The following is a 25,974-nucleotide window of genomic DNA, read 5'->3' as shown; positions in this document are numbered from 1 at the left end:
CATGCAGCACCCTCTCAAGGGCACATCCAACACCGTACACCGACCGTACACCGTGCAGCTACCCGAGTCTCCCACCCCTCGGCCGACATCGCTGCTGACGGTTAGCCTCCAAGCAACCAGCCAACCTTGAATCCGAATCCAGACGGGGACCTGGAACGCAACTCGCCTCGCCTCGCACACCGCTCTCTCACCTTGCCGCCGTCCGGTACCTTCGCCCCGCGCGCATTGCCAGCAGTACCCCGAACCACCACAACTGGCACCAAGTTCACCAACAATAGCACAGGTGTTCAAGCAACTCCCAAGCCTGGCCTGGCCTGGCCTGGCCTGTCACCCATACTCTCCTCCTCCTCCAGTGTTCGCCCTGTGGTCCTACACCCATCTGGACAAACTCAGTTACAGACCCAACCTCGACCGCTCCGACACACGCCCAAAACCGAGTCCACGTATGCGCCCACAAGCAAAGACGAGTCTAGAGTTAGACTACCTTATCCGACCAGCACAAGCACTCAGCACTGAGTCCCGAGTCTGCACAGCACCTCCATCCCAAAACAGGTCGCACAACAACATGTCCTGACTTCGTCTACCCTCCCCTGCCGAGTCATGCCCGTCCAGTCCAAGCCCATCCCCGCCCTCTACACGGTGTACATACTCCGTTCCACCGTACGCCACGCGTCTCTCTACATCGGCTCGACGCCCAACCCTCCGCGCCGTCTGAAGCAGCACAATGGCGAGGCCCGCGGCGGCGCTGCTCGCACCTCCCATCTGAGCCTGCGGCCCTGGGACATGGTGGGGCTGGTTTCCGGCTTCCCGGGCATGGTTGCTGCTCTAAAGTTTGAGTATGATCTCCGTCCCCTTCGTTCCGTTCATGATTCACCTTGACCTTGAGGCTGTTTCTCTCTAATCATGCTTCCAAGCATACTCTCAAGCTGCTTCGGATGATGTTTCCCCGCTCCTCCTCCACCCCTCTAGCTTGCACATGCTTCTCCTGCATGTCTGGGTCTTGCATATTGCACCGTTTTGAACTGATTTGATATCACATTTTCAGTCAATATCAACTTCTCAACCATGCGCTGACCAAAGGATAACAGATGGGCGTTGACAAACCCGCATCTTTCTCTGCATATACCCTCAACATCCCGGATCACTGTCTCGAACGGAGTGAAGAAGAATGGACGCCCCCGCCGGCCTCGTGCGAGCCTCTCCTCGATCTTGCCCAATCTACAGCTCTTGCTAGGTGTACCAAGCTTTCGTCGGTGGCCGCTTACACTACATTTCTTTGCAAAGGATGTACACAAAGCATGGGTTTCCTCCTCTGCCAACTCAACCAAGCCTCTGCGAAACACCCTCAACATAGTCACCGACTTCGGCCCCGACCCCGCCGCATCTTCAGACGACGTCGCTTGGGGCATCCATGCTTTACCTGTGGATTACACAAACATGAAGGCCTATGTTGAAAAAGCACAGTCCATTACCGCCTTTGAAAGAGAAGGCAACTGTGTTGTCTGCAAAGAAGCCCTCCCTCACGGTCAGGGATTACACGCTGTATGTCCAAACGAGTCTTGTGAGGGCGTTGGGCATCTTGCGTGCTGGAGTCGTCATATGCTCCACAACGAAGAGGATCGAGGAGTCGTAGTCCCTATTCAGGGCCATTGTCCACAATGTGGGGGCCAGATTCAGTGGGTCGATATGATGAAAGAATTGTCACTACGGGAAAGGGGTGCGAAAGAAATCGAGGCTCTTCTGAAAGTGAAGAAGAGGCGAACGAAGACTTGATAAGATGCACGTGGGTCCCTCTGTCAAACACGGATCTGCAAGATCCATCTGCGAGATAACATCTTTTCGGCCCGCAAAGCCTGTTTCTCCCAATCGCCACGAGTCAGATCGGTTCTTATGAATCAGACGGCTAGTGACGAGTTTTCGCATTATCGTCATAGCAGTGGAGTTCTACCTTTGCGGCAGTGTCGAGTTATTCTCACAGCTCGACTACTATCGACTGGAAGCATTGAGAGATGTCCTTGGGTGCATTCGAGTTACGGAGTACCCAGAAGCGATTTCCCCTGCAAATACTTCTGCTCAAATCTGCAAGCTCAGCTTAGCAAGTTCAATGGAGAGCTTGGGGGGTACTTGTGTACCTCCACAGGCCTATCTCGACTATCGCATTCGCTTCGTTCTAGCTGAAATTCATGGTCGAGAAGCCAATTGGACAGTGCTGGAAAGCACCGTTGAAGTTTCTCGAGAGCAGTCGAAAATCCAGACTACGCCAACCGCGATGCCCATGGCCGGATGCAAATAGCTTCGGGCTGTGCATGAACGCGGAAAGCCCAGTTTCGCTGCTCGGTATGTTTGGCTCGAGAAAAAGGTCAGACACTGAGCTGGCGCGAAGCTGGTAACGGTCTGGGGATCTGCGACACCGGTAGACTCTGGCGCCACCGTCTAAGACAGCGACGAGCTCCCAAGAGCTGCGGCTGCAAACGCGAAGAACAGAAGGGGCCGGCTAGCCCAGGGTTCTTTGCATGGCATGGCCTAGATTGCCGATCAGGCCCAAGAGCAACCACGCCGAGGCCCCAGTAGCTTAGTTTAGTTGTTAGACTTGGCTTTGGCAAAATGAAAGATATCTGTACGATGAATTTGAATTATGTCTTTTGTATCAATGAGCGACTTTACAATCCCATAGAAGATCGATATGATCTACAAGTAGTTTACTCGACGCGTAGCAAGGTTGTCTCTCAACACGATTGTCTGGGGCACCACATCAGTCTTGAACCGCCATGAGAGGTCAAATATCGAGAGTCAATAGGTAGTCCTGTCCAATATCAGCCTTGTCAGTGGAATCAGATGTCTCTTGTCATCTCCATAGGCTTTGAAGATACCGGGACTACAATGCACTTTTAAAAGGTGGGAACCATAGGAGTACAGTAGGACTCGTGCTCTTTCCAGCAGCACCAACGTCCTGTCTTGAAAGCTTCATAATCGATCTCGTGGCGGCTTGACGGTGTCAAGCTCTTGGCGGATGGTCGTCATGCAGAACTCAAGAGGCGATTTTTGACCCTCTATTTCTTTGACTACCTGACATTGTGTCCCACAGCAGTCGAATAGCCTGTGATAAAGCTGTAAGGCGTGACGTATACTGACCGGGTGGGGGGGATTGGAAACCTAGATTCGACGATTCGTTAATGCCTAGCTGGCTTCATAATGGATGATTGCTCCGTGAGGACCGTGACATCGCTCTTGTGATCGTGCCATCGAGCTGAATTGCGATACCATCCCCTTCACATAGAAAGATAAGCACATGAGAGCCGGTGGTGACGACAGATTACCCTGAGCCCGACCCCTTGGTCCTTCTGAAAGCCAAGCGACAGTTCCTTTTGAGTCCATAATATTGGGTTAGAGATGTATTGAGAGGTTGTTGGCTTGATCATGCCCATCCCACTATCGTGAACGTACACTGGGTGAAATATGGCCACATTCCTGAGCGGGGTATGAGTAAGCTGACACAGCCTCGTAAATTGATTCCTCTGGCCCGGTCCTCTCAAGGAATCACTCCAGGAAAAGGTCTGTTGCCTAGACGATAACCTTGAAGCCGGGCTCTGAGGTGCATCTCACCTGGACCTCATTCTAGTCGTGTAGCTACTACCCTATCAACTGTTTAAGAGGGCCCAGAAACAGGAATTTCGGTGGTACGGCTTCCCTCGTCATATCCCTCTCTCTCCCACCTGTGACCTCCCTTCAGTGATACTCCGGAGAGGTCTCTGCTTCAATCTCGCCTTAGAAAAGCATCTCTGAGGGGAAACAGATTTGTGAGTCGTCAAGTTGAAGTTGAAGGCATATCAACTGCACGAGACATAAGGGACAGCTCTCTCACTCATCACATTAGGTTGCGGTCGTTGACTTTAGGAAGGTAGCACGTGTGGGATTCATCTAGATATAGGCCGACAAGTTCCTTGCGTCGCCGTGTACGACTTGTTCAGGCGAGTCTAACGATGTCAGTCAATTTGTTCCTTCTGAAACGCCATGTATCTATCGGGCCTCTTGATGTCTGCGATCGGTTGAGACAGGCCCCCCATTGGCACAATAGCTCTCGTTATCGTGTTCATTGCAATATGTTGGTAATCTTGAACGTAAAGCGGCACCAGACTAATCTCACAAGCAACGATCGCTCATAGACACGTGTTTGTCCCTACTAATTAGCAATCTTGATCGAGACACGAAGGTCTAGTACATGACGAATGTTTATTACGAGTGCCTATGGGTTGCAATACGCTACTGTTCGCTTCTCGATACGCTGTAGCCGATCAAAATTGATCCGAGAGTACCTTGGCATATCTTGCAATCCTGCTCCCGGCTTCGTTTTCACTATGGGGCATTGCAGTTGACATGTCACATATACACCAGCGTGCAGCCATTGTCTGTGATTCATTCTATAATAAAAGATACATCTTATCGCAAGGAAACTTGGGGCCTTTTTCAGTATCTTCAAGTATCAAATCGAGGCATCGGGGCACGAAAAAGCCCCTGTGAGCCTCATCTCATCGAGCAAGCTTGAGGACAGCGCGTGGGTTTTACGCCAATTCGTCTCAAACCTGGAGACCAGCCGGAGTACATCACAACTTTAGGTGGCTACAAAAGTGAAGCAGAATCAGTGTTGTATTGTGCGAGTGTCTCGTAGCTCTCGGTTCATGACAAGAAGAGTAATTGGATAGACTTCCAGAGCAAATGAGAGCGCTTTTTGATGATGTCCGAATGATCCCCGAATATTTCCAGGATTAGTTACTCTCCGAGTTCCCTGCATGCTTGTATGATTGACCAGGTGCAACTAGAGGCTTCAATGGATTTCAACTCTGCTGTGAAGCTGTTTTACAATCTTGCCTCGGTGTCCATCCCCGTTGTCTCGTCATCCTTGGAAATTTTGGGTGTACTTCCGAATGAGTACCTTTTGGGTCGGAAAGATCACTATTATGCGAACCGCCAGAATAAAAGAAGAACGGCTATCGGCTGAAATCGCTTAGATATCAAGACAATAAAATTAAGTTGAGCGTGTAAAAGAAGAATCCGATATATTACGGAAGCTGCTTGTTACGGCCAGCTAGTCGTAGGGGTAGTTTGCAGAAGTTGAGGCTGCGGAACTGGTAACAGTAATCGTAGTCGGGGATAGCTTCAGGGAAGCTATGTCTGTCAATCGTAAGGGTGGGTAAGGCTTCGGTGATCAATCGTAGTCTTGTCAAGGTAGTAGCTGAAAGCGGATGTTAATCCTGATACGAAGTTAATTGCTGAAGAGCTATGGAAGTCTGTCCTAGAGTCCAGCTCAAGTCCATCCTTATATACAAGTCCTGATCCTGAACATGTCCCTTGTCCCTTGGGTCGTCTTGGGTCATTCTGATCCAGAATGATCGTTTAGCCCCCAATGATGATGATGATGATGATGTATTTAACGTCTGGTAACAAAAGGACGTGCCGGGCGTCGTTTAGCCCCCAAGTCGTGTTGGATCATATTGATCCCAAATGATCCTTATCTTATCATCACGTGACTTGTACCATAGTTCTTCCGTTCCGTGAGAGGGTGCCTAGTGTCCCCCTTGTCCTGTGCGTATATGGTGCGCTGTAACCGCCGTGAGCCTGCGGGGCAGGCCTTGGACTTGGTCATGCACATTGGGTTGTAGTTAACATTATTAGTATTTACTTAGTAATTACTAGTAAATATAATAAATAGGTAGATAAAAATATATATATGAGATTAGGACTTATATATAAATTAAACTCGAGCCGGGCTCTAGGATAGACTTCTTATAGCTTCTTTAATGATTAACTTTATATTAGATCTTATAATCGCTTTCAGCTATCTTCCCTAAGAATCTCTTTAACAAGACTACGATTGATCACTAAAGCCTTCTCTACCTTACGACTTACAGACATAGCTTCCCTAAAGCTATCCATGCCTACGATACTGTTTAGTAGTTCCGTAGCCTCAACTTCTGCAAACATACCTCACTACGACTAGCTGGCCGTAACATAATGTTCGTCAAGGTTCCTGCTTGCCCCTTCGCTCAGAAGTAAACTGTATGTGGATGAAGTAGTGCCTTCATAAATGTGTGAATTTTGAACTCCGGTTACTACCAAGAAACATGAAGTCTTTGAAAATGATATTCAATCGTGATGTCCAAAGTTGATGGATGACTGAGCCGTCATGGTCGTCAAAACCGTGCAGGTCATCTGAGGAAAGAAAGGACAAAGGAGAAAAAAAAACCCATCAGAAAATGCTAAAACTGAGTCGCCTGTCCGGCGCCCGCCCCCGCAAGCAGGGATGATGCTCGCCCTTGGACCGATCTGGGACATCAGGGTGGGTTTCTCCAACGTCATACTGTCATGATTGGTTCGCTAAGCGATTGATATTGGCGGCCCCCTGTTGAGTCAGCGAGCGATATCAGATGTTGGTTTCTTGTGCATGGGAAAAGAGTGGGCGTGCAGCAAAGTCTCGTGGTCCGTGGTGTGCGCGCCAGGGCATCCATCCTGGCAGGGCAGAGTTTAGGCGTTTAGGCGCAACACTGAGATGCAGCAGTAGTATTGTCGCAAGCCGATCAATCAAAGACGACCGGGTGCAGATTCTTTTAGATAAATATCTTCCGAAGAATCCTTAGCTGAGTGCTGTAAGGTGCAGCCTCGAAATGCCATCTGAAGCACATGAGGCGCAGATGCCGAACTAACAACCAAGGTCTTGCACCTCGGACCTGGTGAATGATGGTGGCCAATCATTGGAGACATGTCGGATGGCGATTGAGGGATGGCCCTGGTGTGAATGTTCGGTCGATGATCGAGAGTAATCCCAGCCATGGGCGACGCGGAGTTTTTGTGGCCGTGCACTCCACCAAACGATTCATGGGTCGGCATTTGCGACGTCGTCGGGTGCCGCTGCGATTTGATTATGTGCGAGCACGCGGGCGAGTGTGTGTGTCTGATGTCGCATGTCGACCGACTTGGATGTCAGCGATTGGGGGCCATGTACCGCGGTACCTCAGTATGGTCGGACCACAATGTACCTCGGACTAAAGAACGTAAAATGACACCAGGGCAGCTTGACTCTCATCAAAGGGAAGCAGGAGGCTGTGCCCGGGACACTAGGTAGAGAGCATCGCTCCCTTTGACGCAAAGCCGTGTTGAAGGATAGCTAGTAATGCCAGCCGAACACCCAAAATCGACAGAGCCGTTTGGTTTGATCTGGGTTGACCATTGCAAGCATGGTCCTGGGAGGTCATTCGAGGGGTCGTCAGGAACAGATGATGATATTGGTAGACAGCTGAGGCTTCTCATGTGCCTTACAATGAGGGAGGGAGAGCGACTCCGTGGACGTCATGGACGAGGTACCCGAGAAAGTACCGTATACTTGCAGAGGGTGGTCGACGTTCAGTTCGGACCCACTTGTAGTGGGATTTTGCACCGACAGACGTGAGCTGTCCCTTCCGTTCCGCCCTTGGTCGCCCTCGCACCTGCCGTTCGACGGTCGTCCTTCTTTCTCAAGTTGAGGTACCTTGGCAGAACCCGTGGAACTTCCGTCCCCGTCGGTGCCTGCCTGTCACACCCTTTGCGCTTTCCTCTATGGCTCTCACCACATGTAATATTTCCCACCAATATTTTGCTGGTGGTTTATACTCTTGCGGAGGTATTTTATGTAGAAGAAATAAACAAATACTGTGAAGAGAAGACAAGGAGAGAGACGCAGGCTCTCTCAACTGCTGCCGCTACCTTATGCTACCGATGCCGATGCATGTTGTCCACGTCCCATGTCAGCTCCCACACTTTGCATCGCACCTGCCTTGCCGTGCCTCGCCTTGCCATTTCCCTCTACTAGGACCGCACCAGCGCAGCACATTTCACTTCAGGTCCCATTTCCGCCCATTTTCGCCCACACCAAGTTCAGTTCTCCTCGCTTTCCCCCGTTCGTTCTTTCCCTTCTGCGTCCACTTCCATGTCCGTCCACCCGGCCCGGCGTCCAGTTCCATCCACAGTTTCCACACCACAACCGACCTGCACCTTCCCTTCCCCTTCCCTCACCTTTATCCACACTTCCCACTTCACATCGTTTCCTCCCCCCGAATTCCAGCTTCCCTCCTACATCCCATTCCCATGACTCGGATCCTCTCCTAATCCGGTCACCAAAAGGTGCTGAATACTCTCGCTCGCAACAGACAACTTGTGCGCCATCACAATTCAATCCTGTATGCGGGCCACACATAGTAAGTACCAAACGCCTCCCCCATCCCCCGGCTTCTTCGCTTGTCGCCGCTAGGTACCCCGTTGGTCGCCCGCATCTTTAGCCTTTAGCTTTTCCGCCGTACCTTTATATCTGACATATCCCAACCACCCCCAGACCACACTCTCCCTCACAACCTCCGTCTGATGCGCTTTCTCCAGTGACGACTCTCGAAGCAACAAAATTGTCGATCGGTCGAACCGCGTTTTTATCGTCACCCGCAATCATCGACCTATACGATCTGTAATGCGACAATATCCATAGCCCGCCTCTATTCGCTCGCATGATCTCTCACGGAATTCGCCGTCTACCCGAATACCTGTGACTGCGACAGAACCAAACGCCGTCGATCGTTCTTCACCTCGACCCGCCATTGCGCCTGTTCAATAGGTCCATCGGCAATCCCTAGTTGCAGTATGGTGTCTGCACCTACAGCTGGTGGCTCCGCTGCCAACGGCACAGGAAGCGGGAATGCGAGCTCGCGAGGCTCTCCAGCCGTCGGCTCGTCGAACACCGCCTCGGCCAAATCAAAGGCCACCCAGGTCAACTCCAACGGCTACCACCCGACGAACCCTCAGGTTCCCCTCAGTTCGATGCGAAGCACTCCTCTAGAACTCACTTCGGTCGAACGACGGGGTCAACCGACTGCGACCAAGGAGCCGGCCAAAAAGAAGTCGCGCCCGCATGGTCTTGAGGATGCGCCTACATACTGTCCCACTGAGGAGGAGTGGAAGGACCCGATGGAGTACATCAAGAAAATCTCTCCAGAAGCCAGGAACTACGGATTGTGCAAGATCATCCCGCCCGACTCCTGGAACCCGGAATTTGCGATTGATACAGAGGTTCGTTTTCATTTCCCGTGCTCGAGAGGACCTGCTCAGACGAGACGCTGTTTCTATGCCTACTGCGAGCGTAGCCTCTGTTAGCGAACTAATGCTGACCAAGAAATGTGCAGAGATTCCATTTCAGAACCCGTAAACAGGAGTTGAACTCGGTCGAAGGAAGTCAGTCACGCATGCCCGCCTTGTGTCTCTTGCACGGAGGCAATGCTAACTAAACTAGGCACCCGAGCAAACATTTCGTACCTGGACGCGTTGGCCAAGTTCCACAAGCAGCAGGGCAGTAACCTGCATCGTCTTCCATATGTGGACAAGAAGCCTCTCGACTTGTACCGTCTGAAGAAGGCCGTCGAGGCCCGCGGCGGCTTCGACAAGGTCTGCAAGCTGAAGAAGTGGGCCGAGATTGGTCGTGATTTAGGATACAGCGGCAAGATAATGTCCTCACTGTCCACCTCATTGAAGAACTCATATCAGCGATGGCTCTGCCCATACGAGGAGTATCTGAGACTCGCCAAGCCGGGAGTGCACCAGCAGCTCGAGTTCGAGAATGGCGGACCCTACACACCCAGCCCGGCAGTCACTCCGATGAAGCGATCCAACGTCAACACGCCATCCAGTGCCCGAGGCGATTCACCTGCCCGCCACGCATCGGATGCCCGAGGCGACTCACCTGCCCGCCACGCATCGGATGCCCTTCAAGCAAGCATCAACGGCCTCAAAAAGGAGGCCGATCGAGATACCCCCATGGCCGACGCACCTCCGACGCCCGCACCCGCGCCTGCACCCGTCACCTCGGGCTTCAAGGCCATCAACACAGGTGGCTTCACCGCGGTCAATTCTGGGTTTAAGAGTGTCAACCGGCCTACGCCTCAGGTTCAACAGGATGAGGTGGCTAGCACTCCGCCTCCAAAGTCATTCAGTCCAGTCAACTCGGCAAAGAACACACCCGACTATCGGCCTTCAAATTTGGGCCCAGCAGCCCTCAAACGACAAATCAGTTGTGAAAGCCTCGATCTGGCAAAGAAGGATTCTGGGACAGACAAGGACGACGGAGATGCTGGAAATAGCAGACGCAGCAAGCGTCTGAAGAAAGGTGAGTTCTTCCCCTCATTGCCCACAAGTACCGACCAGCACCATCGTCCCATGTTGGTGGCTGCATTGCCAGCTGTGCTTGACCATCGCGGCGGGCTCCGCATGCAGCGATGAACCACATGCATGGGATTTACAAGGATTCCATTGGCTTCTAAGACTCTGTTTCCCAACTGGGCGAGGCAACCGATGAATTCTGCGACCAGCCGTACGATGATTGGCTGATATGTATGTGCTAATACGTTGACTTGCAGATACTGTACCTACCGTGGCGGGATCTCACATGTCTCTGTTCCGTCCTTCCGTGCCCAGAATCCCCCGAGATGAGGCCTTGGCTCCTGGCGAGGTAAGCTGCGAGACATCATTGCGTCTGTCTTTCCAATGCACTGACTTGAAGCAGAAGTGTGAGCAGTGCGGCAAGGCGGAAGAAGCCGGTGCCCTGTTCGTCTGCGAGTCTTGCGACCACGCATACCATGGCACCTGCCTCGATCCTCCCCCTAAGCACAAGCCCGACTCCGAATGGAACTGCCCGAGATGCCTGGTTGGCGATGGACAGTACGGATTCGAGGAAGGCGGCCTGTACTCTTTGAAACAATTCCAGCAAAAGGCGGCCGACTTCAAGCAGGGCTATTTCGAAAAGAAGATGCCCTTTGACCCCGTTCTCAACTGCCATCGTCCAGTCACCGAAGAAGACGTTGAGACTGAGTTCTGGCGTCTCGTAGCCGACATTGAAGAGACTGTGGAGGTCGAGTATGGGGCCGACATTCATTGCACGACTCACGGCTCCGGCTTTCCAACTGTCGAGAGACACCCCAACAACACTTACTCGACTGACCCCTGGAACCTCAATCTGCTGCCTCTCCACCCTGAAAGCCTGTTCAGGCACATCAAGTCTGACATCTCGGGCATGACTGTCCCGTGGGTATATGTCGGCATGATCTTTTCGACTTTCTGCTGGCACAACGAAGACCATTATGCCTACTCTGCCAACTACCAGCACTTTGGGGCAACCAAAACCTGGTACGGAATTCCGGGCGAGGACGCCGAAAAGTTTGAAGCCGCAATGCGCGAAGCCGTTCCTGAGCTATTTGAGACTCAGCCTGACCTTTTGTTTCAGCTGGTCACCCTGTTGACACCAGAGCAGCTGAAAAAGGCCGGCGTGAGGGTTTACGCACTCGATCAGCGCGCGGGTCAGTTCGTCATCACCTTTCCCCAGGCTTATCACGCCGGCTTCAACCATGGTTTCAACTTTAACGAGGCTGTCAACTTTGCTCCTTGTGACTGGGAACCTTTCGGACTCGGAGGTGTGGAGAGGTTGCAGGTTTTCAGAAGACAGCCCTGCTTCTCGCACGACGAGTTGTTGTGGACAGCCGCCGAAGGTACGACAAACAGTGGTTTGACGATTCAGACAGCCAAATGGCTCGCGCCCGCCCTCGAACGGATCAAGAAACGAGAGTTGGCACATCGAACCGAGTTTGTGGCAAAGCACCTCGAGCCACAGCTGCACGATTGTGCGTTGGCTGGCAAAGAAGACCATTCCTGCCCTCTGAAGTTTGAAATTGACGATACGGACGTGCCCGAAGAGGAGTATCAATGCTCGTATTGCAAAGCCTTTACGTACCTCTCTAGATTCAAGTGCCTCAAGTCGGGCAAAATTCTTTGCCTAGCACACGCGGGTTATCAGCCATGCTGCGAGTCAACCGAACACCAGCGCTTCCACGGTGAAGGACATGCTGTAATCTACAGACAGTCAGAGGAGGACATTGAAGCAACATACGGCAAGGTCCTCGAAAAGGCGCGTACGCCAGAGGCCTGGGAAGAGAAGTACGAGAAGCTTCTGGAAGAAGAGGCCACGCCTTCTCTTAAGACTCTTCGGAATCTCCTACACGAGGGTGAGAAAATACCCCATGACCTACCCTCGCTCCCTTTGCTTCGGGAATTCGTCGATCGGTGCAACGAGTGGGTGGAGGAGGCCACCAACTACACGATCCGGAAGCAGCAAAACAGGCGCAAGAGCGAAAAGTCCATTCACAACCGGAAGAACTCGCTGGACCAAAAGGAACGCGATGCGCGCCATGTTTCCAACGTGTACCGCCTTATCAATGAGGCGGAGCAAATAGGATTTGACTGCCCTGAGATCACCCAGCTGAGGGAGCGGGTCGAGGCCATCGAGGCCTTCCGAAAGAATGCAGCTAAAGCGCTGGAACAGATCCACCTCGCCGAGCTCTCCGAAATCGAAGACCTACTTGAGGAGGGCCGGACTTTCAACGTCGACACGCCAGAAGTCGACCGACTCTCGCGAGTGCTTGAACAGCTCAAGTGGGGCGAGAAGGCTCGTAACAACCGAAGCAGCCTCATGTCACTGAATGAAGTGCGTGAGCTCATCGAAGAGGGAAAGCGATTGGACATTGCTCCATACAACGATCATCTCGTCTACTACATTGAACAGATGACTGCTGGCCAACAATGGGAGAAGAAGGCCAGGGAGTTGATTATTGCAGAGGTCATCCATTACCCACAGCTGGAGGCCTTATCGGTGCAGGTCCAGGCAAATTTCCTGCCGGTTACGGCGGAAACCCTGAATGCTGTCGATCAAATTCTCTACAAGCAGAGGGAGGCACACCGTCAGATCATGGACTTGACTGAAAGATCACGAGACCCGGACATCCGCAATCGACCCAAGTATGCCGAGGTGGCTGAGATCATGCGCCGACTCGACGAGCTGAATTCGAAACCTAATGGGACTTTGGACCTCGAGCGGGAGCAGAAGCGCCACGAAGACTGGATGCGAGAGGGTAAGAAGCTATTTGGCAAAACCAACGCACCACTTCACATTCTGAAGAGCCATATGGATTACGTCTTGGAACGCAACCAAGACTGCTTCGATATCGTCAACGATAAGCCTCGCATGCCTGCCGAACCCGCGTCAAGGGAAGCCAGTCCTGACCAAAAGGTGCACCGCTGGGAGGACCCTCGGTTCCGCGAAGTGTTTTGCATTTGCCGAAAGGTGGAGGCCGGCATGATGATTGAGTGCGAGCTCTGTCACGAATGGTATATCATCAAACGGCCTTTTCGGATTCGAAACGTTAACCAACCTCTCTAGGTACCACGGTAAATGTCTCAAGATTGCTCGCGGCAAGGTCAAGGATGAAGACAAGTACACGTGCCCCATTTGCGATTGGCGAGTCAAGATTCCGCGAGACGCAGCGCGACCCAAGATCGAGGAGCTCATTGCTTGGTCGGACAAGATCCCTAGCCTTCCATTCCAGCCCGAGGAGGAGGAGGTCCTGACCAAGATCATCGACAATGCCCAGGACTTCAGAAACCATATTACCGGCTACTGCAATCCTGTGGTATCCACCGAGTCTGAGGCCGACACCCAACGATTTTACTTGCGGAAGATCGAAGGCGCTGAAATCCTCCTTGCCTACGAAACCAACTTCTTTAGGCAAGAGTTGCACAAGTGGTGCCCTGTTGCGCCAATGGCACCGCCGGTTCTTGAGGTCTCCAAGAGCACTCGCAAGCCGCGCCCGACCAAGCTTCAGAAGCTTCTGGCGCAATTTGGCGTGGATGATGCGGAAGACCTCCCAGAGAACATGAAGGCCAAGGCTGCCAGCTTGAAGCGGAAGGCTCAGAATGCCGAGGCAGCCGCGGTCGCGGCCGCGACAGCGGCTGCTACTTCTGCGTCTGGCGCAACTGTGCTGCCACCTGGTCTTCAACATGGTCACAGTCGCAAGTCGGAACAATCATCAGCAACGCCTCCTTCTACCTCTCACGGCAACATGGGCCGTCAATCCATTGGAAGCAATCACGATCCCATGGACATTGACATTGGCCCGACACTTCATCCAGGCCTCTTCATGTCTAATGGTGCACCGGGTCCTCAACTTGTTGTTGGCAACTCTTCGATGTCTCTCGAGGAACGTCTTCTCCGAGGCGAAGAAGATGGGCTTAATTTGCACACTGAAGCTGGGAAGAATGAGGCTCTTACGATCCTGGGTCGGACAGATGAAGGCCGTAAGAGGGCCGTAGAGATGTTTGGTCCCGACGTGTTCAAGGGCGATGTTGGCATCTTGAACGGCAGGGATGTTGCTCCCCATTCACAAGAAGATGTGCGAGCAGTGAATAAGATGTTCGACGACCTCACGAACCAAGACGATGACGATTTCAAGAGGAAGCAAGAGACCTTTGATGGCCCCATCACAGCGGAGAGCCTTGAAAGTGAGCGAAACGGCATGGATGCATTGCTCGACGGCGACTAGGACTTCTGGCCTGCTCCACACTGCTTCAGCTTTTGAACTCCCCAATGGCAACAAAGGGTATTGGAACCAAAGGCTTGGAGCGTTATTTCTTGTGTCTCGGCGTTTGTGGACAAGTCTTTGGAGCCCATGGGAGGCGGAAATTCCAAACTGGCGGATTGTATGATCAGGTGTCCGGAGGTCAAGGCATACCACTTTGCATTAGATGGAATGGGCGTTTGTGAGTGTGTCAGATGCACCACTCAGTTTCTGCTATCGTTCGTAATGGTGTGTCGCATTATCGAAGAAAAGTCGGGTTTGAAAGGGAAAAGCACTAGTAGTTTGTTTGTTTTGGACTTTTATAATACAATCACCGTGTAGCCACATAAGTCTTTTGATGCATGATGTACATTGTCTTGGTTCTGGCCGAGAAATCGACCTGCTGTGTGTATTGTCGTCGGCACCTGGCCAGGAACTAGGCAATCATGAGGCAGCTTCAAATGTTTCACACTGGTTGGCAGGAGAGTTCCTCGGGAAGGACGTTGAGTTGGCAAAAACGCTTCAAATTTTGGATATAACTATATAGCCTTCCCTAGACCCCAATCATGATACTTCATACAATCATTTTTTCACCAAATAATTTACAAGCCGAGAGCCTTGGCAATAGCCTTGCCGACGCCGTGGGCGGAGGCGGGGTTCTGGCCGGTGATGACGATGCCGTCGACAACGACCTTTTCGCCCCAGGGCTCGGCGGCGAGCTCGTACTTGCCGCCATTCTCCTTAAGGCGGTCCTCGAGCATGAAGTTCATCTCGGGGGTGAAGCCGGCCTGGTCCTCCTCGGTGTTGGAGAAGCCGGTGATGGTCTTGCCGGCGACGAGGTAGCTTCCGTCGTTGAGCTTTGCGTTGACGACGGCGGCGGGGCCGTGGCAGACGGAGGCGACGGGCTTGTTTTGGGCGGCGAACTCGGCGATGAGGGCGTGGGAGGTTGCGTCGAAGGCGAGGTCGTACATGGGGCCGTGGCCGCCGGGGTAGAACTGAGTGTGTTAGTTGAGTGTCCACTGTAGTTTTGTAGAGCGTTTTGAGGATGGAGGGGGAAGAACATACAATGGCGTCAAACTCGGAGGCGCGGCCGACAAAGTTGGAGAGCTTCTCGGTGTTTTCCCAGATGGCCTTGTGGTTCTCGAGGAAGTTCTTGGAGGAGGGGTCGCTGGCGAACATTTCGACCGAGGCCTGGTCGAGGGGCGCGACGCCGCCCTTGGGAGAGGCAAAGGTCATTTCGACACCGGCTTCCTTGAGGACGTCAAAGGGGTGGGCGAGTTCGGGCAAGTACCAGCCGATGGGCTTGCCAGACTTCTCGGTCTTGTCGACGGAGGTGAGGACGATGAGAACCTTGGGAGCCATTGCGTATGATGTTGTATGTGTATGAAAAGGTAGAAAGTTGGATTGAAGATTTGTTTGATTTGGTTTAAGAGGGTATCTTGGGTATCAAAGTTGAGTGTAATGAGCTTCTATTCCAGAATGTCTATTCGCGCGGGGCATCGAACTCTTTTGTACTTTCATCGCAACCCCATCATACACATGGGTAGCTCCATCGACGGTCTGGCCATCATGGTGATTATCTTGAGGCACTGACCCCACCATTGGAAAACAAGCAGCTTGTCCGGGATGCCGTTGAGCTTATCCCCCTGGCACGAAGCGGAATGTGCTGTCTAGGCGCGGAAAAGGGGGGATGGGCTCAGGGAGTGCATGAAGAGCTTCACCCCGCCAATTGGTCAGGTTGACGTCACACCAGTTTCTGAAGACTATCCCGTCTGCCTCTTGAGTGACGACTGAGTGACATGTGTCGGGGTTGAAATTCGGGCCCGGCTGCAGGTACCTCTTGCTCTTGGTATGACTCGCTCACATCCATAAGCTGGCGGTGGAAAGAAACTACACCCCGCGCCAACAAATTCTTCATGGCGGTCCCGCGGAAACGACTCCACAGCTTCTTTCTTTGAAGAAGTGCGGCATGCCCCCGTGTGTGTATGTGAGTGTTTACGCTGGTTTGACAAAGCAATGCGGGCGAATAAACTCTCCGGCTGCTTCCATGCCTTGCCAGAAGGGGCATCCGAGCATCTGGAGGGCTGGAGGGCGAGCACGGGGGTGTCAAGGGTCTGAGGTTGGCTTGTTGCAAGTACGGCGAGCCGAGTGGATGGATCGGCCAGAGCGAGTGGGGATTGAACAACTTTGACGAAGAAGATCGTCTCTTTTGGTTCGAGTTGGTTCTTGATCCAAGGGAAATCATTGAAGACTTCAAGAAAAGGCTTACTAAGAGTTGTAGAGAAATATCTTAATGCCGATGGGGCGAGTCGTCATAACGCCGATGGAAGTATTTTACTGCTCCGTGGAGAGAGGCAAGAGCCAAGAGGCCCCCCTCCCCACCGGCGTTGATGCCGTTTCCGGCACAGATTCGCCGGAGCATCGGCCAACTTGGCATGAACATCACGGCACCCCACGGCACAGTTACACGAGTGATAGCACCGCCCTTTTTCGTTGTCGGTTTCTCAGTGTTTCCACGGCGGCATGGGACCATCGGAAGTGGATCATCACCTCGATGGCCTCGGCTCGCATCCACAAAGCCAGACGGGCATGACGGCTAGCACTCGGAGGTGCCGCGGTATGCGTGTGTCGCGCGCACACTTATTCCCCTAATTATACCAAGACTCTAAAGATGTGGTGACGGAAGTGTTTGCTGCTAGGTTTTTGGTTGGTTTGGGTTCGTACATTACTCTCAGACACCCATTCTTGCATCTTCAGCCAAGGTGGTGGCTCTTACATGAGACGAACGGAACATGAATCGTATTTGCATACAAGCTGACCAACTGCCCCGACTTCTTGGATGACAGCTGTCGCGGCAGAAACAACCGCTATTCTTTTTCATCTGCAGCTCCGCAACATGGCAGAGTTCCAATACGATGCGAGAACGAGATGAGCTACAACACGACATGTTGCATGTTCCCCGTACGGACACTCTATTTCACAACGGACGGAGGATGTTTCTTCTTCCGCGTACTCGAAGACTTGGCGACTAGTATCTTGAACACAGACACAACCGCTTCAGGGGGCCGCCACTTCCAGTCCCTGGGGTTTCTGTCCCCAAACCGACATACTGTATCCATCATCGTCAGTGCGGGCAACAGAAAACCATCAAACAAGAAGAAAAGACTCACCTCGTGATATACGCGTGGATATTCTTGTCCGCCATATCCTTCCTCACATCCATGAGCAACATCTCGGCATCCTCTCGAGTCCAGCCCAGCACCTGACAAAAGATCTTCATCGTGATCCCCTGTACCCCCTCGAGGTTATTCGTCATCTGCATGGCGCCCAAGATCTTTTGGTTCCTCCCCTTCGCCCACGGCGACGCAGGTACCGCAAACCTCTTCTGCTCGACGTTCTGGAACCCCGCGTCCGTCATGTACCGCGCGTACTCCAACGCCGAGAGCGCATCCCGCCCGGCCTTGCGGATCCCCTCGAGCAGGTGATCGTTCCACCGCCGCAGCGCCGTGCCCTCGAGCGACCCGTCCACGGCCTTGAAGTCGATGACGGTCTCCTGGAACTCGACCCAGCCGCCCGGGTTGAGGTTTTCGTGGATCTGGCGAAAGAGTTTGGGAAGGTCAAAGATGGAGGTGCACATGTACCGGCCGTGGACGTAGTCGAATTTATGACTGAAAGCCCACTCGTCCTCGGCGTCGTCGATTTCAAAGTGGCAGTTGGCGGGCACGTATTCCGGCTGGATGGGACTCAGGTCCGTGCCGAGGACCTCTGATGCCGGGTTCCTGTCGGCGAACTCGATGGCCCAGATGCCGGTGCCTGTGCCGATGTCGAGGACGCGATGAGGGTTGGTGACGGGGGCGAGGCCGAGTTTGTCGTTGAAGATGCGGAGGGCGATGGCGTGTTGGAGGTCTAGGCGGCTTTGCTCTTGCTCGGGGGTGTGTTAGTCTGGCCTTGGCGATATCGCATGTAAGGGGGCTTCGCATACCTCATCATTGGGGAGGAAGTATTCTGTGCGACAGTCAACGTGGCGTCCAAAAGGTAAGTTCCTGCATGCGATTGCGCCAACTTACTTCCTTCTTTATATGCGTGATATGTCCTGCCAAACTCTTCCACGAAGCGGTATACGCTCGATGCCACCGAGGCGGACGAGGAGGCGCGGCCGACGTCGATGCCCATGGCCGAGTCGGCGTCGCTGATGTCCGTGTCGATGCTAAGCGACATGGATGTGCTGCTGTCAATGTGCGACGCGTTGAGCTCGTCGAGCGCGCTCGAGGTCAGCCTGCTGGATCGGTCATCGTCAATCGTCGAATGTGCCGTCGAGATGCTGCTTTTCCTTTCGCTGGGTCCCTCTACCGGCGGCGGCTCGTGCCTCTCGTCTGTACAGCTTGAAGCCTCCATCATCACTTATAACAATGATCACGGGAGATGTTGCAAGGAGCGACACTTTTGGATGGGAGGCTGAGCTGCACAAAAGTGTCGCAAGCGCAGCCGAATCCTCCCCAAAACCCAAATGATGACCTTTTCCGGAGGCTATTCGACCATGGCGTCAGATTCCTTATCTGGAAGTGTCTGGCCTCTTTCCAATTCCAGCCGAGGGGTTCTGCTGGTACCGAATCCGCTAAAGAGGTCAACCCCCCCGCGAGACTCATCTTAGCGGCGAACGGATTCGACGAATCAACAAGTGAGACTTTAAGTCATCATTGTCTAGATGACGGCGCTAGACTCGATAGTCACTCTTGCAGGTTGGGGAATCTGCTGAGATGCTCCGTGGCTGCTGCTTTTGTTCAGGCGCATGACGTGCATTTTTGCCGATGCCGATGTGGGACAAACTTGGGGGTCTGCATAAAGGCTTTGCGAGTTTCTTGTGTCACCAAGTGTTGGAATTTGCGGCACTTACATGGAAACTCTGCATAGAGTAAGCAAATCGCATATCAGGAGCAAACTTGCAAATATCGCTGTCACATGTGAATGTGGATGTTCGAGAGAACATTGAAAGGTTGCCATACGTTTATTTTGCTTGGACTCAAGACTACAATGCTGCACCGGAACAATTGCAACATCTAGAAAGGCATGGGCAACTTCGGAACATACGCCCCCTCAAGGTACTTCACCTCCTCATCAGAAAGCTGAACCTTTGAAGCGCCCACAGCCTGGTCAATTCTCTCCTTGGTCTCCAGCCCACAGATGGGCATAGACCCCTTGGAAAACAGCCACGCCTGCGCAACCTGCGCCATACTCATGCCCTTCTTCCCCGCCAGCTCCTCGACGCGCCCGACAATGGCCCTATCGGCACCGTTCTCCGCGCCACGGAAAAGCATCTGCAAAAAGGGGTCCTTTTGCTCGCGGGGGTCGGAGCGGTCGGTCCAGCCGTGCGTGAGGACGCCGGCCGCCAGCGGGGACCAGGGGAAGAGGCCGACGCCGGTGGCGTTGCAGTAGGCGTTCATCTCGCGCTCTTCTTCGCGGTAGAGGAGCTTGTAGAGGCCTTGCATTGAGATGAATTGGTGCCAGCCGTTGCGGGCTGCTACGCTTTGGAGCATTTGGAATTCCCAGGCGGCCATCTGGGTAAGGATGTGTTAGGAGGTTGGCGTTCTACAGAGAATGAAAGGAAGAGGAAGGTAATGGAGGACTTACTGAGCTGGCGCCAATGTAGCGGACCTTGCCGCTCTCGATAACGTCGTGAAAAGCCTTCATGGTCTCCTCGGGGGGCACATCGCGATCCATCCTGTGGATCTGGAGGACGTCAATGTAGGTGCCGAGACGCTCAACACTACGGTCCACGGCCTCGAGGATATGCTTCCTGGACAGGCCGACCTGGTTCACGCGGGGTCCTTCGTTACTGGTCAAGTTGGCCGGGTCAATGGGTCCCTTGTTCTCGTCGACGAACTGGAAGCATTTGGACATGACGACGAGCTTGGAGCGGGGGATGTTGTACTCCTTGATGGCGGCGCTGACGATTTCTTCTGATCTGCCGTTGGAGTAGGTGTCGGCCACGTCCCAGGTGTTGATGCCGCGGTCAAAGGCGTATTTGAGGATGGGGAGGGCCTCGTCCTTGTCGAGGAGCCAGGGTTGCCAGTTCTTGTCGCCGAAGGACATGCAGCCGAGGATGACTTTGGAGACTTTGAGGCCGGATTTGCCCACGCTGTTGGGAGGAGTCAGCTTTGGTTTCTTGCGATATCTTGCCGCAATGGGAAGAATGGGTGAGAACTTACCGCACATACTTCATTGAATCCATGGTGAGCTAGTTGAATATTGGATGTAGAGTAATGTGAACAACTGAACAAGAGTATTTATGAGAAGCTTTTGAGCGTGTAAGTGAAGTGAGTGCAGGAATTAGAGAAGCAATTCTCGTGCTGGTCCAGCCAGCTCTTTATACCTTCTCAGTTCTGAACAGAATCCCGCGAAAAAAGCCATTAGATACAGCAAAAACCATACCTTTCGACGGACTTACACGTTCGCTCTCGGCATCACAGCATGGGTGTTGCCCGCATCTCCGGACCCGGGCACCGGCTCGAGGCCCACAAAATAATCCAATTGCATTAGCGCCGTTCCGCTGTGTCATGACACGCAGCAGCCACAGGAACGGGGAAGGAACATGGAGTTAGGGGAGTTGGCTGACTCTCGGCGAGTCTTGGTCAATCGTCCGGTTACACACTGGTGTAAGGCACGTCAAGGCAATTCATGCTCTGACGATATCTACTTCTGAGTAAAGCTATAATGTCTTTGAGCCAGCAATACCAAGTCCAAGCATTTCCCCACCCGGCAAGCAGGAACGTTTGAGGTTCGGGTTTAGTGCTTACACCGAGAATATCCCCAAGGATAGTAGAGTCTTAGAACACATCATCTCATTATTAGACGCCATCGGGATTGTCTCCCGGCTGATATTGGTGAAGCCAAAGACGAGCGAAGGGTTTGCCATTGATTCCACCACGATCTTGTTGGTGTTTAGTGAAATATAGCCACTCATCACTGTGGCTTGAGCAATCCGCGAAAATGGTCAGTAATTACCACGCTGAAGTGTATGAAAAAGCTTTATTTTCTCAAAAATTATACAATCCAGCAAGATTATCATTAATTGGAAGAGTCCTTCTTAAGATTTTATTCTCAATGAACCAGGGAAGGAGTAAAAACCGCTGACTGCACCTTCCACTGCCAATTCCTGTTGGCCCCACACCGAGAACCTCACCTTCCAGGTTCAATTGGGCCCAGTGGGCTGAATCTCCCCTGCGCCGTCCCAAGCTCGTCCCTTGGCTAGCTGTGCCCGCTACCCCAACTTTCCATCACTCAACCTCGTCTTCTTCCTTCAACATCACACGCATTTTCGTCGTCGCGTTTACCATTTGATTTATATACCACCGGCGCGATGGCGCAACAGGACGCGCCAAAGCTCCTCTGGAACCCAGACAACGTCAAAGACGTCGCCGAGTCCGTCGGAATCCCCAACCTGAACGACGATGCATTGCGCTGCCTGACGCAAGATGTCGAGTACCGGATCGGACAAGTCCTCGTCGAGGCTCTGCGCTTCATGCGCGCCTCCCGCCGTACTACTCTGACCGTCAACGATATTAGCACCGCGCTCAAGGCTCTCAACATTGAGCCTCTCTACGGATACGACTCGACGCGTCCACTGCGATACGGCGAGGCTAGCTTGGGACCCGGGCAACCGCTCTTCTACCTTGAAGATGAGGAGGTCGACTTCGAGAAGCTCATCAACGCTCCTTTGCCCAAAGTGCCGCGTGACATGAGCTTCACGGGTACGTGATTTCATATCTTCTCCAAAATCTCTGTCACATCTGCTAACTGTTGCCAACCCAGCCCACTGGCTTGCCATCGAAGGCGTTCAACCCTCCATCCCGCAGAACCCCACGACGGCCGAATCGCGAAGTCAAGAACTCGTACCCAAGGGCCAAGGTGCCAATCCAGCCCTCGCTGCCCTCGCCGGAAACGACAACCTCTCCTTCCGCCCGGCCGTTAAGCACGTCGTCTCCAAGGAGCTCATCCTCTACTTCGAAAAGGTCCAGAACGCCATCCTCGATGATAACCCCGACGAGGAGGTGGTGCGCCTCCGCCAGGCCGCCCTCGAATCCGTTCGCGATGACCCGGGTCTGCACCAGCTGATCCCTTACTTTATAAACTTCGTCGCGAACCAGGTCACCCACCGTCTCGACGACGTCTTCACACTTCGCCAGGCCATGGAGCTCACATCTGCGCTCATCGCAAACACCAAGCTCTACCTTGACCCCTACGCCAACTCCATCGCCGCCCCCGTACTTACGTGCATCCTCAGCCGTAAGATCGGCGCCGAGGACGGTGCAGACGCCATGCGCGAGCAATACCAGCTCAGAGAATTCTCCGCGTCCCTGCTCGGCCAGATTGCGCGCAAGTACGCCGCCTCGAATAATCTGTTGCGCCCAAAGCTGGTGCGGACGTGTCTGAAGTTCTTCATGGATCCGGATAAGCCGCCCTCGACGCACTTTGGCGCCATCACGGGCGTTGCGTCCGCTGGTGGTCCCGAGGCGGTGCGGGTTCTGGTGCTCAAGTGCCTGAGAGCCTACAACGACAACATCCTGCAGCCTCTCAAGGACAAGGGCGAGAGCATCGAGTTTGAGATGCTCGTCGGTGGAATTCTCAAGGCTATTGCTACCATGATTGAGGACGATAGAACGACCGTCAATGGCATCAATGGGAGCGCCAACAGCTATGCCGCTGAGCTCAACGAGTTCATCGGGCCCATCCTCGGAGAGCGGCTGAATAGTCTGGGCAACCGGAGACTGATCAAACACGTCTTGGATGCCAGAAACATTGAGTGATAGTCTGGCGAGCATGGGCTGTCTTTGGGAGGCGTCACGGCGTTTGGATCAGGCATGGCAGAACATGGTTTTAGAGAGGCATACCACATAAATTGAGACCGTCGGCGTCTAGCAGTTAACCCATTCTTTTACCCAACGTCTATTGAGTGATGCTTCTTCTTCATTGATCGTGCAAAGAGTTGCTTGAAGCGTCAGGATTTGACTCCTTAAACTCCTTGCTGCTCAGCGTTGATCCAATACCAATATTATCCCGTAAACAATGCCTCTCACATGGACGAAATTAAGACTCCATCAAGTGGTTGGAACAATTGATTAACATGCTTGTTACTCAAGGGAATTCGTTTTACAGCTTTCAGTCTATACAATACCTCTCGCCTTAAGCAGAAGGAGGCCGTACGCCCTGCAATTTCCAGGCGCCAACCAATAAAACTCCAGGTTAACCCCCAAATCTCCCATCACTCTCATCTTCCTCTGGCCCCTTCTGTCCCCGTGACGACGTCCCAGTGACCGTCGTCCCCTACCCGATTACCACGTCCATCACATCCACCGACCCCTAAGCATCCTCTAACTTGCCCTCTTCGTTTACCACGCAAAGGCGAGGCCAACAGCCGCGACAAGCGAGCTGGACCAAATGACCCAGCCCCACTTGACAATCTCAGGCTTGGCGAAGCCGAGGGCGAAATCGTAGGTCAAGTGGCGGATACCGTTGAAGAAGTGGAAGGTGAAAGGCCAGGCGACAAGGAACTTGAGGCCACCCTTCGCAGCGAGCGGGAGGGCACCGAAAGCGGCAATGAGGGACTGGCTCTCGACGTGCCATCCGAGAAGGGGCGCGACGAGGTAGGTGCCAAAGTAGACGTAGAAGGCGGCCGAGAGACCGCCGCCGGTGATACGGGTCCAGATGGAGGCGCCGAACCAGGTCTGCTCCATCTTGTAGATTGTCAGGTGCGGGGAGATGGGGCGGCTAAGGCGCTGCTTTGCGAGGAGCTCGAGGCCATCTTGGGGGGTGAGCTTGGTGGTTGCGACGGGGCTGTGAAATTGAGAAAGTAGTTAGTATCTTGAGATTGGTCCATCGAGTGTTTGGGTCGTTTGTGAGGGAATAGTCGGGAGCATGTGCTTCGAGGGCCAAGGGGAAGACGAGGGCCAGTTGCGTACCGAGACTGGCTCGTCGACATGCTTTGTGAAGCAACAATCTTGGGAATCTGCTGGTTGAAGAAGACAGAGGGCTTCGTTGCCGCTGTTGATTGAGTCTCGTCAGCCTTCCATTGTCCTCTATTCCGTCCATAATTACGATGATGTAAACGAACCTCGGCGCATGGCCGACACGCCCACCCTTTGCGCAATCATTGTGTCGGTATAAAGTGCGTTATTCTTTGTGATCGAGGGATATCGGTCTCGGGGAGGGCGCGTAGGTAATTCGGCCGGAGGCGGAGGAATTCGAAGTCGTCGGGGTTTTGAGGGTGTTGATGTCAAGCTCCTTGCACCAAAGAAGAATAAATTGGAGACTGTGCACCTTGGATCGCTGGACTCTCCGATTGAAGCGAAGCACGGGAATACCCTCGGCTTTTCGGCTACCCATCGACCAATCAGCGCGAACCACTTCCTAAGCTTTCTGGACCACGTGATCTGCGCCGCAAAGGGAGCGCTGGCACGCTGGGCGCTGGCGGAAAAAAGCTTAGACGAGAATCCCTCGGGGTAAGGACCCACCTGGGACCGTCATTAGCTAAGCACCGCCCTTCCGCACAGACCATCCCTGGAAAATTCTCTCGCGGCACACAAAACCGCGTCGACTTTGCACGTATTTTCCTCCCTCTTTTCCTCTTTCCTCTCCTCAGATAGCAACGGCCGCCCGCCGCAGCATAACTAATGGTGGCCTTTCTTCCCTTGGGAGGAAATGGTTCACCCATGAAAGGCGCTGCTGGTAAAACCTTTGGGTTATGGGTGGTTGGAGAGTAATACTGGGATTGGATCCTTCGTTGATCTCGGGTTCTGGTTTGCACCGTCTAGAAACCGTTTCATTTATAGGCATCTACATACTTTTCGCCATGACGTGATGTTGCTGAGGTCTCGTGAGGGAACAGATTTCATGTGCGAATTATGGCTGTATGCGCCCGCACTGGGTGTAAATACGCCTTGTTGAGAGCTGCCGCGCTGGACCGAAGCTCGAACGATTTCTACCTCGAGACTGGTCAATCTGTCCCCCGTGTTGTTTCATGAAGCCCATAATACAACCTGCCTCGCAAAATGAGATCTTCATGAGGCATTCGAAGATTCGGCCAACTTCACCGGGCACCGTCAAGACTGAATGTGCTGTTGCGTGCTGCCACTCGCGAGAGTGGACAAGTTAGAACAAACCATCACCAACCCACAAGTCATTGATCCCAGCGCTCCTGATTTCGGGATATGCCTACAGCGTCTACCGGTATCGACGTAAGCCACGACTGAGAGAAATGCCCTCGTGGAGTTTCCGACAATCGGTTGGCAGCGTTTTACCGACCGTTGCTTCTCGAATCGCGGTTCAATCCTGCAAAACGTGCGCTCTGGCGTTATTGTTGATTTAAGGTGTTGACATAAGTCAATCCTCACTAGACAAAAACCATGATCTCGGCATAATATGGTCCTTGACAGGTAGAACCCGACAATCTCGGTCTCGGACTCTTTACAAGTAGCGACCATCAAACCATAATCATAGTCTCGTCAGCCTCATATCTTTGAACAGTAGCTTA

At 53.1% G+C, this 25,974-nt stretch overlaps 9 protein-coding genes across 9 annotated transcripts; 4 read left to right on the top strand and 5 right to left on the bottom strand.

Moving 5' to 3' along the window:
• The first annotated feature begins 218 nt into the window (after positions 1-218).
• BDP81DRAFT_214710 (GIY-YIG catalytic domain-containing protein) lies at positions 219-1,978 on the top strand. The gene is made up of 2 exons (XM_060582694.1): positions 219-836; positions 1,089-1,978. The coding sequence occupies exons 1-2, from the start codon at positions 601-603 to the stop codon at positions 1,771-1,773; spliced, it is 921 nt and encodes a 306-aa protein (XP_060446469.1). The 5' UTR covers positions 219-600; the 3' UTR covers positions 1,774-1,978.
• A 5,702-nt stretch (positions 1,979-7,680) lies between these two features.
• Positions 7,681-8,524, top strand: BDP81DRAFT_214658 (uncharacterized protein). Its single transcript, XM_060582691.1, has 2 exons — positions 7,681-8,225; positions 8,360-8,524. Exons 1-2 carry the CDS (start codon positions 7,773-7,775, stop codon positions 8,387-8,389), a joined length of 483 nt encoding a protein of 160 aa, XP_060446468.1. The 5' UTR covers positions 7,681-7,772; the 3' UTR covers positions 8,390-8,524.
• A 134-nt stretch (positions 8,525-8,658) lies between these two features.
• BDP81DRAFT_318006 (PLU-1-like protein) lies at positions 8,659-14,432 on the top strand (the record flags this gene model as incomplete). The annotated part of the gene is made up of 6 exons (XM_060584312.1): positions 8,659-9,084; positions 9,198-9,246; positions 9,305-10,174; positions 10,425-10,516; positions 10,571-13,221; positions 13,274-14,432. The coding sequence occupies 6 exons, from the start codon at positions 8,659-8,661 to the stop codon at positions 14,430-14,432; spliced, it is 5,247 nt and encodes a 1,748-aa protein (XP_060446467.1).
• A 369-nt stretch (positions 14,433-14,801) lies between these two features.
• BDP81DRAFT_214666 (DJ-1/PfpI family protein) lies at positions 14,802-16,004 on the bottom strand. The gene is made up of 2 exons (XM_060582693.1): positions 15,513-16,004; positions 14,802-15,442 (listed from the first exon to the last, which is right to left on the bottom strand). The coding sequence occupies exons 1-2, from the start codon at positions 15,807-15,809 to the stop codon at positions 15,050-15,052; spliced, it is 690 nt and encodes a 229-aa protein (XP_060446466.1). The 5' UTR covers positions 15,810-16,004; the 3' UTR covers positions 14,802-15,049.
• BDP81DRAFT_214665 (uncharacterized protein) lies at positions 16,005-16,763 on the bottom strand. The gene has a single exon (XM_060582692.1). The coding sequence runs from the start codon at positions 16,690-16,692 to the stop codon at positions 16,192-16,194; it is 501 nt and encodes a 166-aa protein (XP_060446465.1). The 5' UTR covers positions 16,693-16,763; the 3' UTR covers positions 16,005-16,191.
• Positions 16,764-17,503: 740 nt separating this feature from the next.
• BDP81DRAFT_214643 (methyltransferase domain-containing protein) lies at positions 17,504-19,068 on the bottom strand. Its single transcript, XM_060582690.1, has 3 exons — positions 18,515-19,068; positions 18,430-18,452; positions 17,504-18,372 (listed from the first exon to the last, which is right to left on the bottom strand). The coding sequence occupies exons 1-3, from the start codon at positions 18,843-18,845 to the stop codon at positions 17,614-17,616; spliced, it is 1,113 nt and encodes a 370-aa protein (XP_060446464.1). The 5' UTR covers positions 18,846-19,068; the 3' UTR covers positions 17,504-17,613.
• A 278-nt stretch (positions 19,069-19,346) lies between these two features.
• BDP81DRAFT_347325 (NADP-dependent oxidoreductase domain-containing protein) lies at positions 19,347-20,723 on the bottom strand. The gene is made up of 2 exons (XM_060586136.1): positions 20,076-20,723; positions 19,347-20,002 (listed from the first exon to the last, which is right to left on the bottom strand). Exons 1-2 carry the CDS (start codon positions 20,658-20,660, stop codon positions 19,505-19,507), a joined length of 1,083 nt encoding a protein of 360 aa, XP_060446463.1. The 5' UTR covers positions 20,661-20,723; the 3' UTR covers positions 19,347-19,504.
• A 1,081-nt stretch (positions 20,724-21,804) lies between these two features.
• Positions 21,805-23,251, top strand: BDP81DRAFT_317066 (TATA box binding protein associated factor; the record flags this gene model as incomplete). The annotated part of the gene is made up of 2 exons (XM_060584219.1): positions 21,805-22,195; positions 22,257-23,251. 2 exons carry the CDS (start codon positions 21,805-21,807, stop codon positions 23,249-23,251), a joined length of 1,386 nt encoding a protein of 461 aa, XP_060446462.1.
• A 275-nt stretch (positions 23,252-23,526) lies between these two features.
• Positions 23,527-24,744, bottom strand: BDP81DRAFT_214611 (succinate dehydrogenase cytochrome b subunit). The gene is made up of 3 exons (XM_060582689.1): positions 24,556-24,744; positions 24,404-24,485; positions 23,527-24,278 (listed from the first exon to the last, which is right to left on the bottom strand). Exons 1-3 carry the CDS (start codon positions 24,593-24,595, stop codon positions 23,834-23,836), a joined length of 567 nt encoding a protein of 188 aa, XP_060446461.1. The 5' UTR covers positions 24,596-24,744; the 3' UTR covers positions 23,527-23,833.
• Positions 24,745-25,974: the final 1,230 nt, after the last annotated feature.

The sequence above is a fragment of the Colletotrichum phormii genome (genome assembly GCF_030913505.1).
Source record: "Colletotrichum phormii strain CBS 102054 chromosome Unknown BDP81scaffold_8, whole genome shotgun sequence".
Classification (NCBI taxonomy): Eukaryota; Fungi; Ascomycota; class Sordariomycetes; order Glomerellales; family Glomerellaceae; genus Colletotrichum; species Colletotrichum phormii.
Note: the sequence above shows the minus strand (reverse complement) of the source record. Positions and strands in the feature narration are given on the sequence as shown.

What these genes read in the sequence shown, in the direction of transcription:
- BDP81DRAFT_214710 (XM_060582694.1), top strand. Translation starts at nt 601, where the DNA reads ATGCCCGTCCAGTCCAAGCCCATCCCCGCCCTCTACACGGTGTACATA. An exon ending in GTTGCTGCTCTAAAGTTTGA is followed by an intron (nt 837 to 1,088) that starts GTATGATCTCCG and finishes AAAGGATAACAG; the next exon opens with ATGGGCGTTGACAAACCCGC.
- BDP81DRAFT_347325 (XM_060586136.1), bottom strand. Translation starts at nt 20,660, where the DNA reads ATGTGCGGTAAGTTCTCACCCATTCTTCCCATTGCGGCAAGATATCGC. An exon ending in GCTACATTGGCGCCAGCTCA is followed by an intron (nt 20,003 to 20,075) that starts GTAAGTCCTCCA and finishes ATCCTTACCCAG; the next exon opens with ATGGCCGCCTGGGAATTCCA.
- BDP81DRAFT_214666 (XM_060582693.1), bottom strand. Translation starts at nt 15,809, where the DNA reads ATGGCTCCCAAGGTTCTCATCGTCCTCACCTCCGTCGACAAGACCGAG. An exon ending in CCTCCGAGTTTGACGCCATT is followed by an intron (nt 15,443 to 15,512) that starts GTATGTTCTTCC and finishes TAACACACTCAG; the next exon opens with TTCTACCCCGGCGGCCACGG.
- BDP81DRAFT_214611 (XM_060582689.1), bottom strand. Translation starts at nt 24,595, where the DNA reads ATGATTGCGCAAAGGGTGGGCGTGTCGGCCATGCGCCGAG. An exon ending in CGTGTCGGCCATGCGCCGAG is followed by an intron (nt 24,486 to 24,555) that starts GTTCGTTTACAT and finishes CTCAATCAACAG; the next exon opens with CGGCAACGAAGCCCTCTGTC. An exon ending in ATGTCGACGAGCCAGTCTCG is followed by an intron (nt 24,279 to 24,403) that starts GTACGCAACTGG and finishes TCAATTTCACAG; the next exon opens with CCCCGTCGCAACCACCAAGC.
- BDP81DRAFT_214665 (XM_060582692.1), bottom strand. Translation starts at nt 16,692, where the DNA reads ATGATTTCCCTTGGATCAAGAACCAACTCGAACCAAAAGAGACGATCT.
- BDP81DRAFT_214643 (XM_060582690.1), bottom strand. Translation starts at nt 18,845, where the DNA reads ATGATGGAGGCTTCAAGCTGTACAGACGAGAGGCACGAGCCGCCGCCG. An exon ending in TCACGCATATAAAGAAGGAA is followed by an intron (nt 18,453 to 18,514) that starts GTAAGTTGGCGC and finishes ACTGTCGCACAG; the next exon opens with AATACTTCCTCCCCAATGAT. An exon ending in ACTTCCTCCCCAATGATGAG is followed by an intron (nt 18,373 to 18,429) that starts GTATGCGAAGCC and finishes CACACCCCCGAG; the next exon opens with CAAGAGCAAAGCCGCCTAGA.
- BDP81DRAFT_214658 (XM_060582691.1), top strand. Translation starts at nt 7,773, where the DNA reads ATGTCAGCTCCCACACTTTGCATCGCACCTGCCTTGCCGTGCCTCGCC. An exon ending in CTGTATGCGGGCCACACATA is followed by an intron (nt 8,226 to 8,359) that starts GTAAGTACCAAA and finishes AACCACCCCCAG; the next exon opens with ACCACACTCTCCCTCACAAC.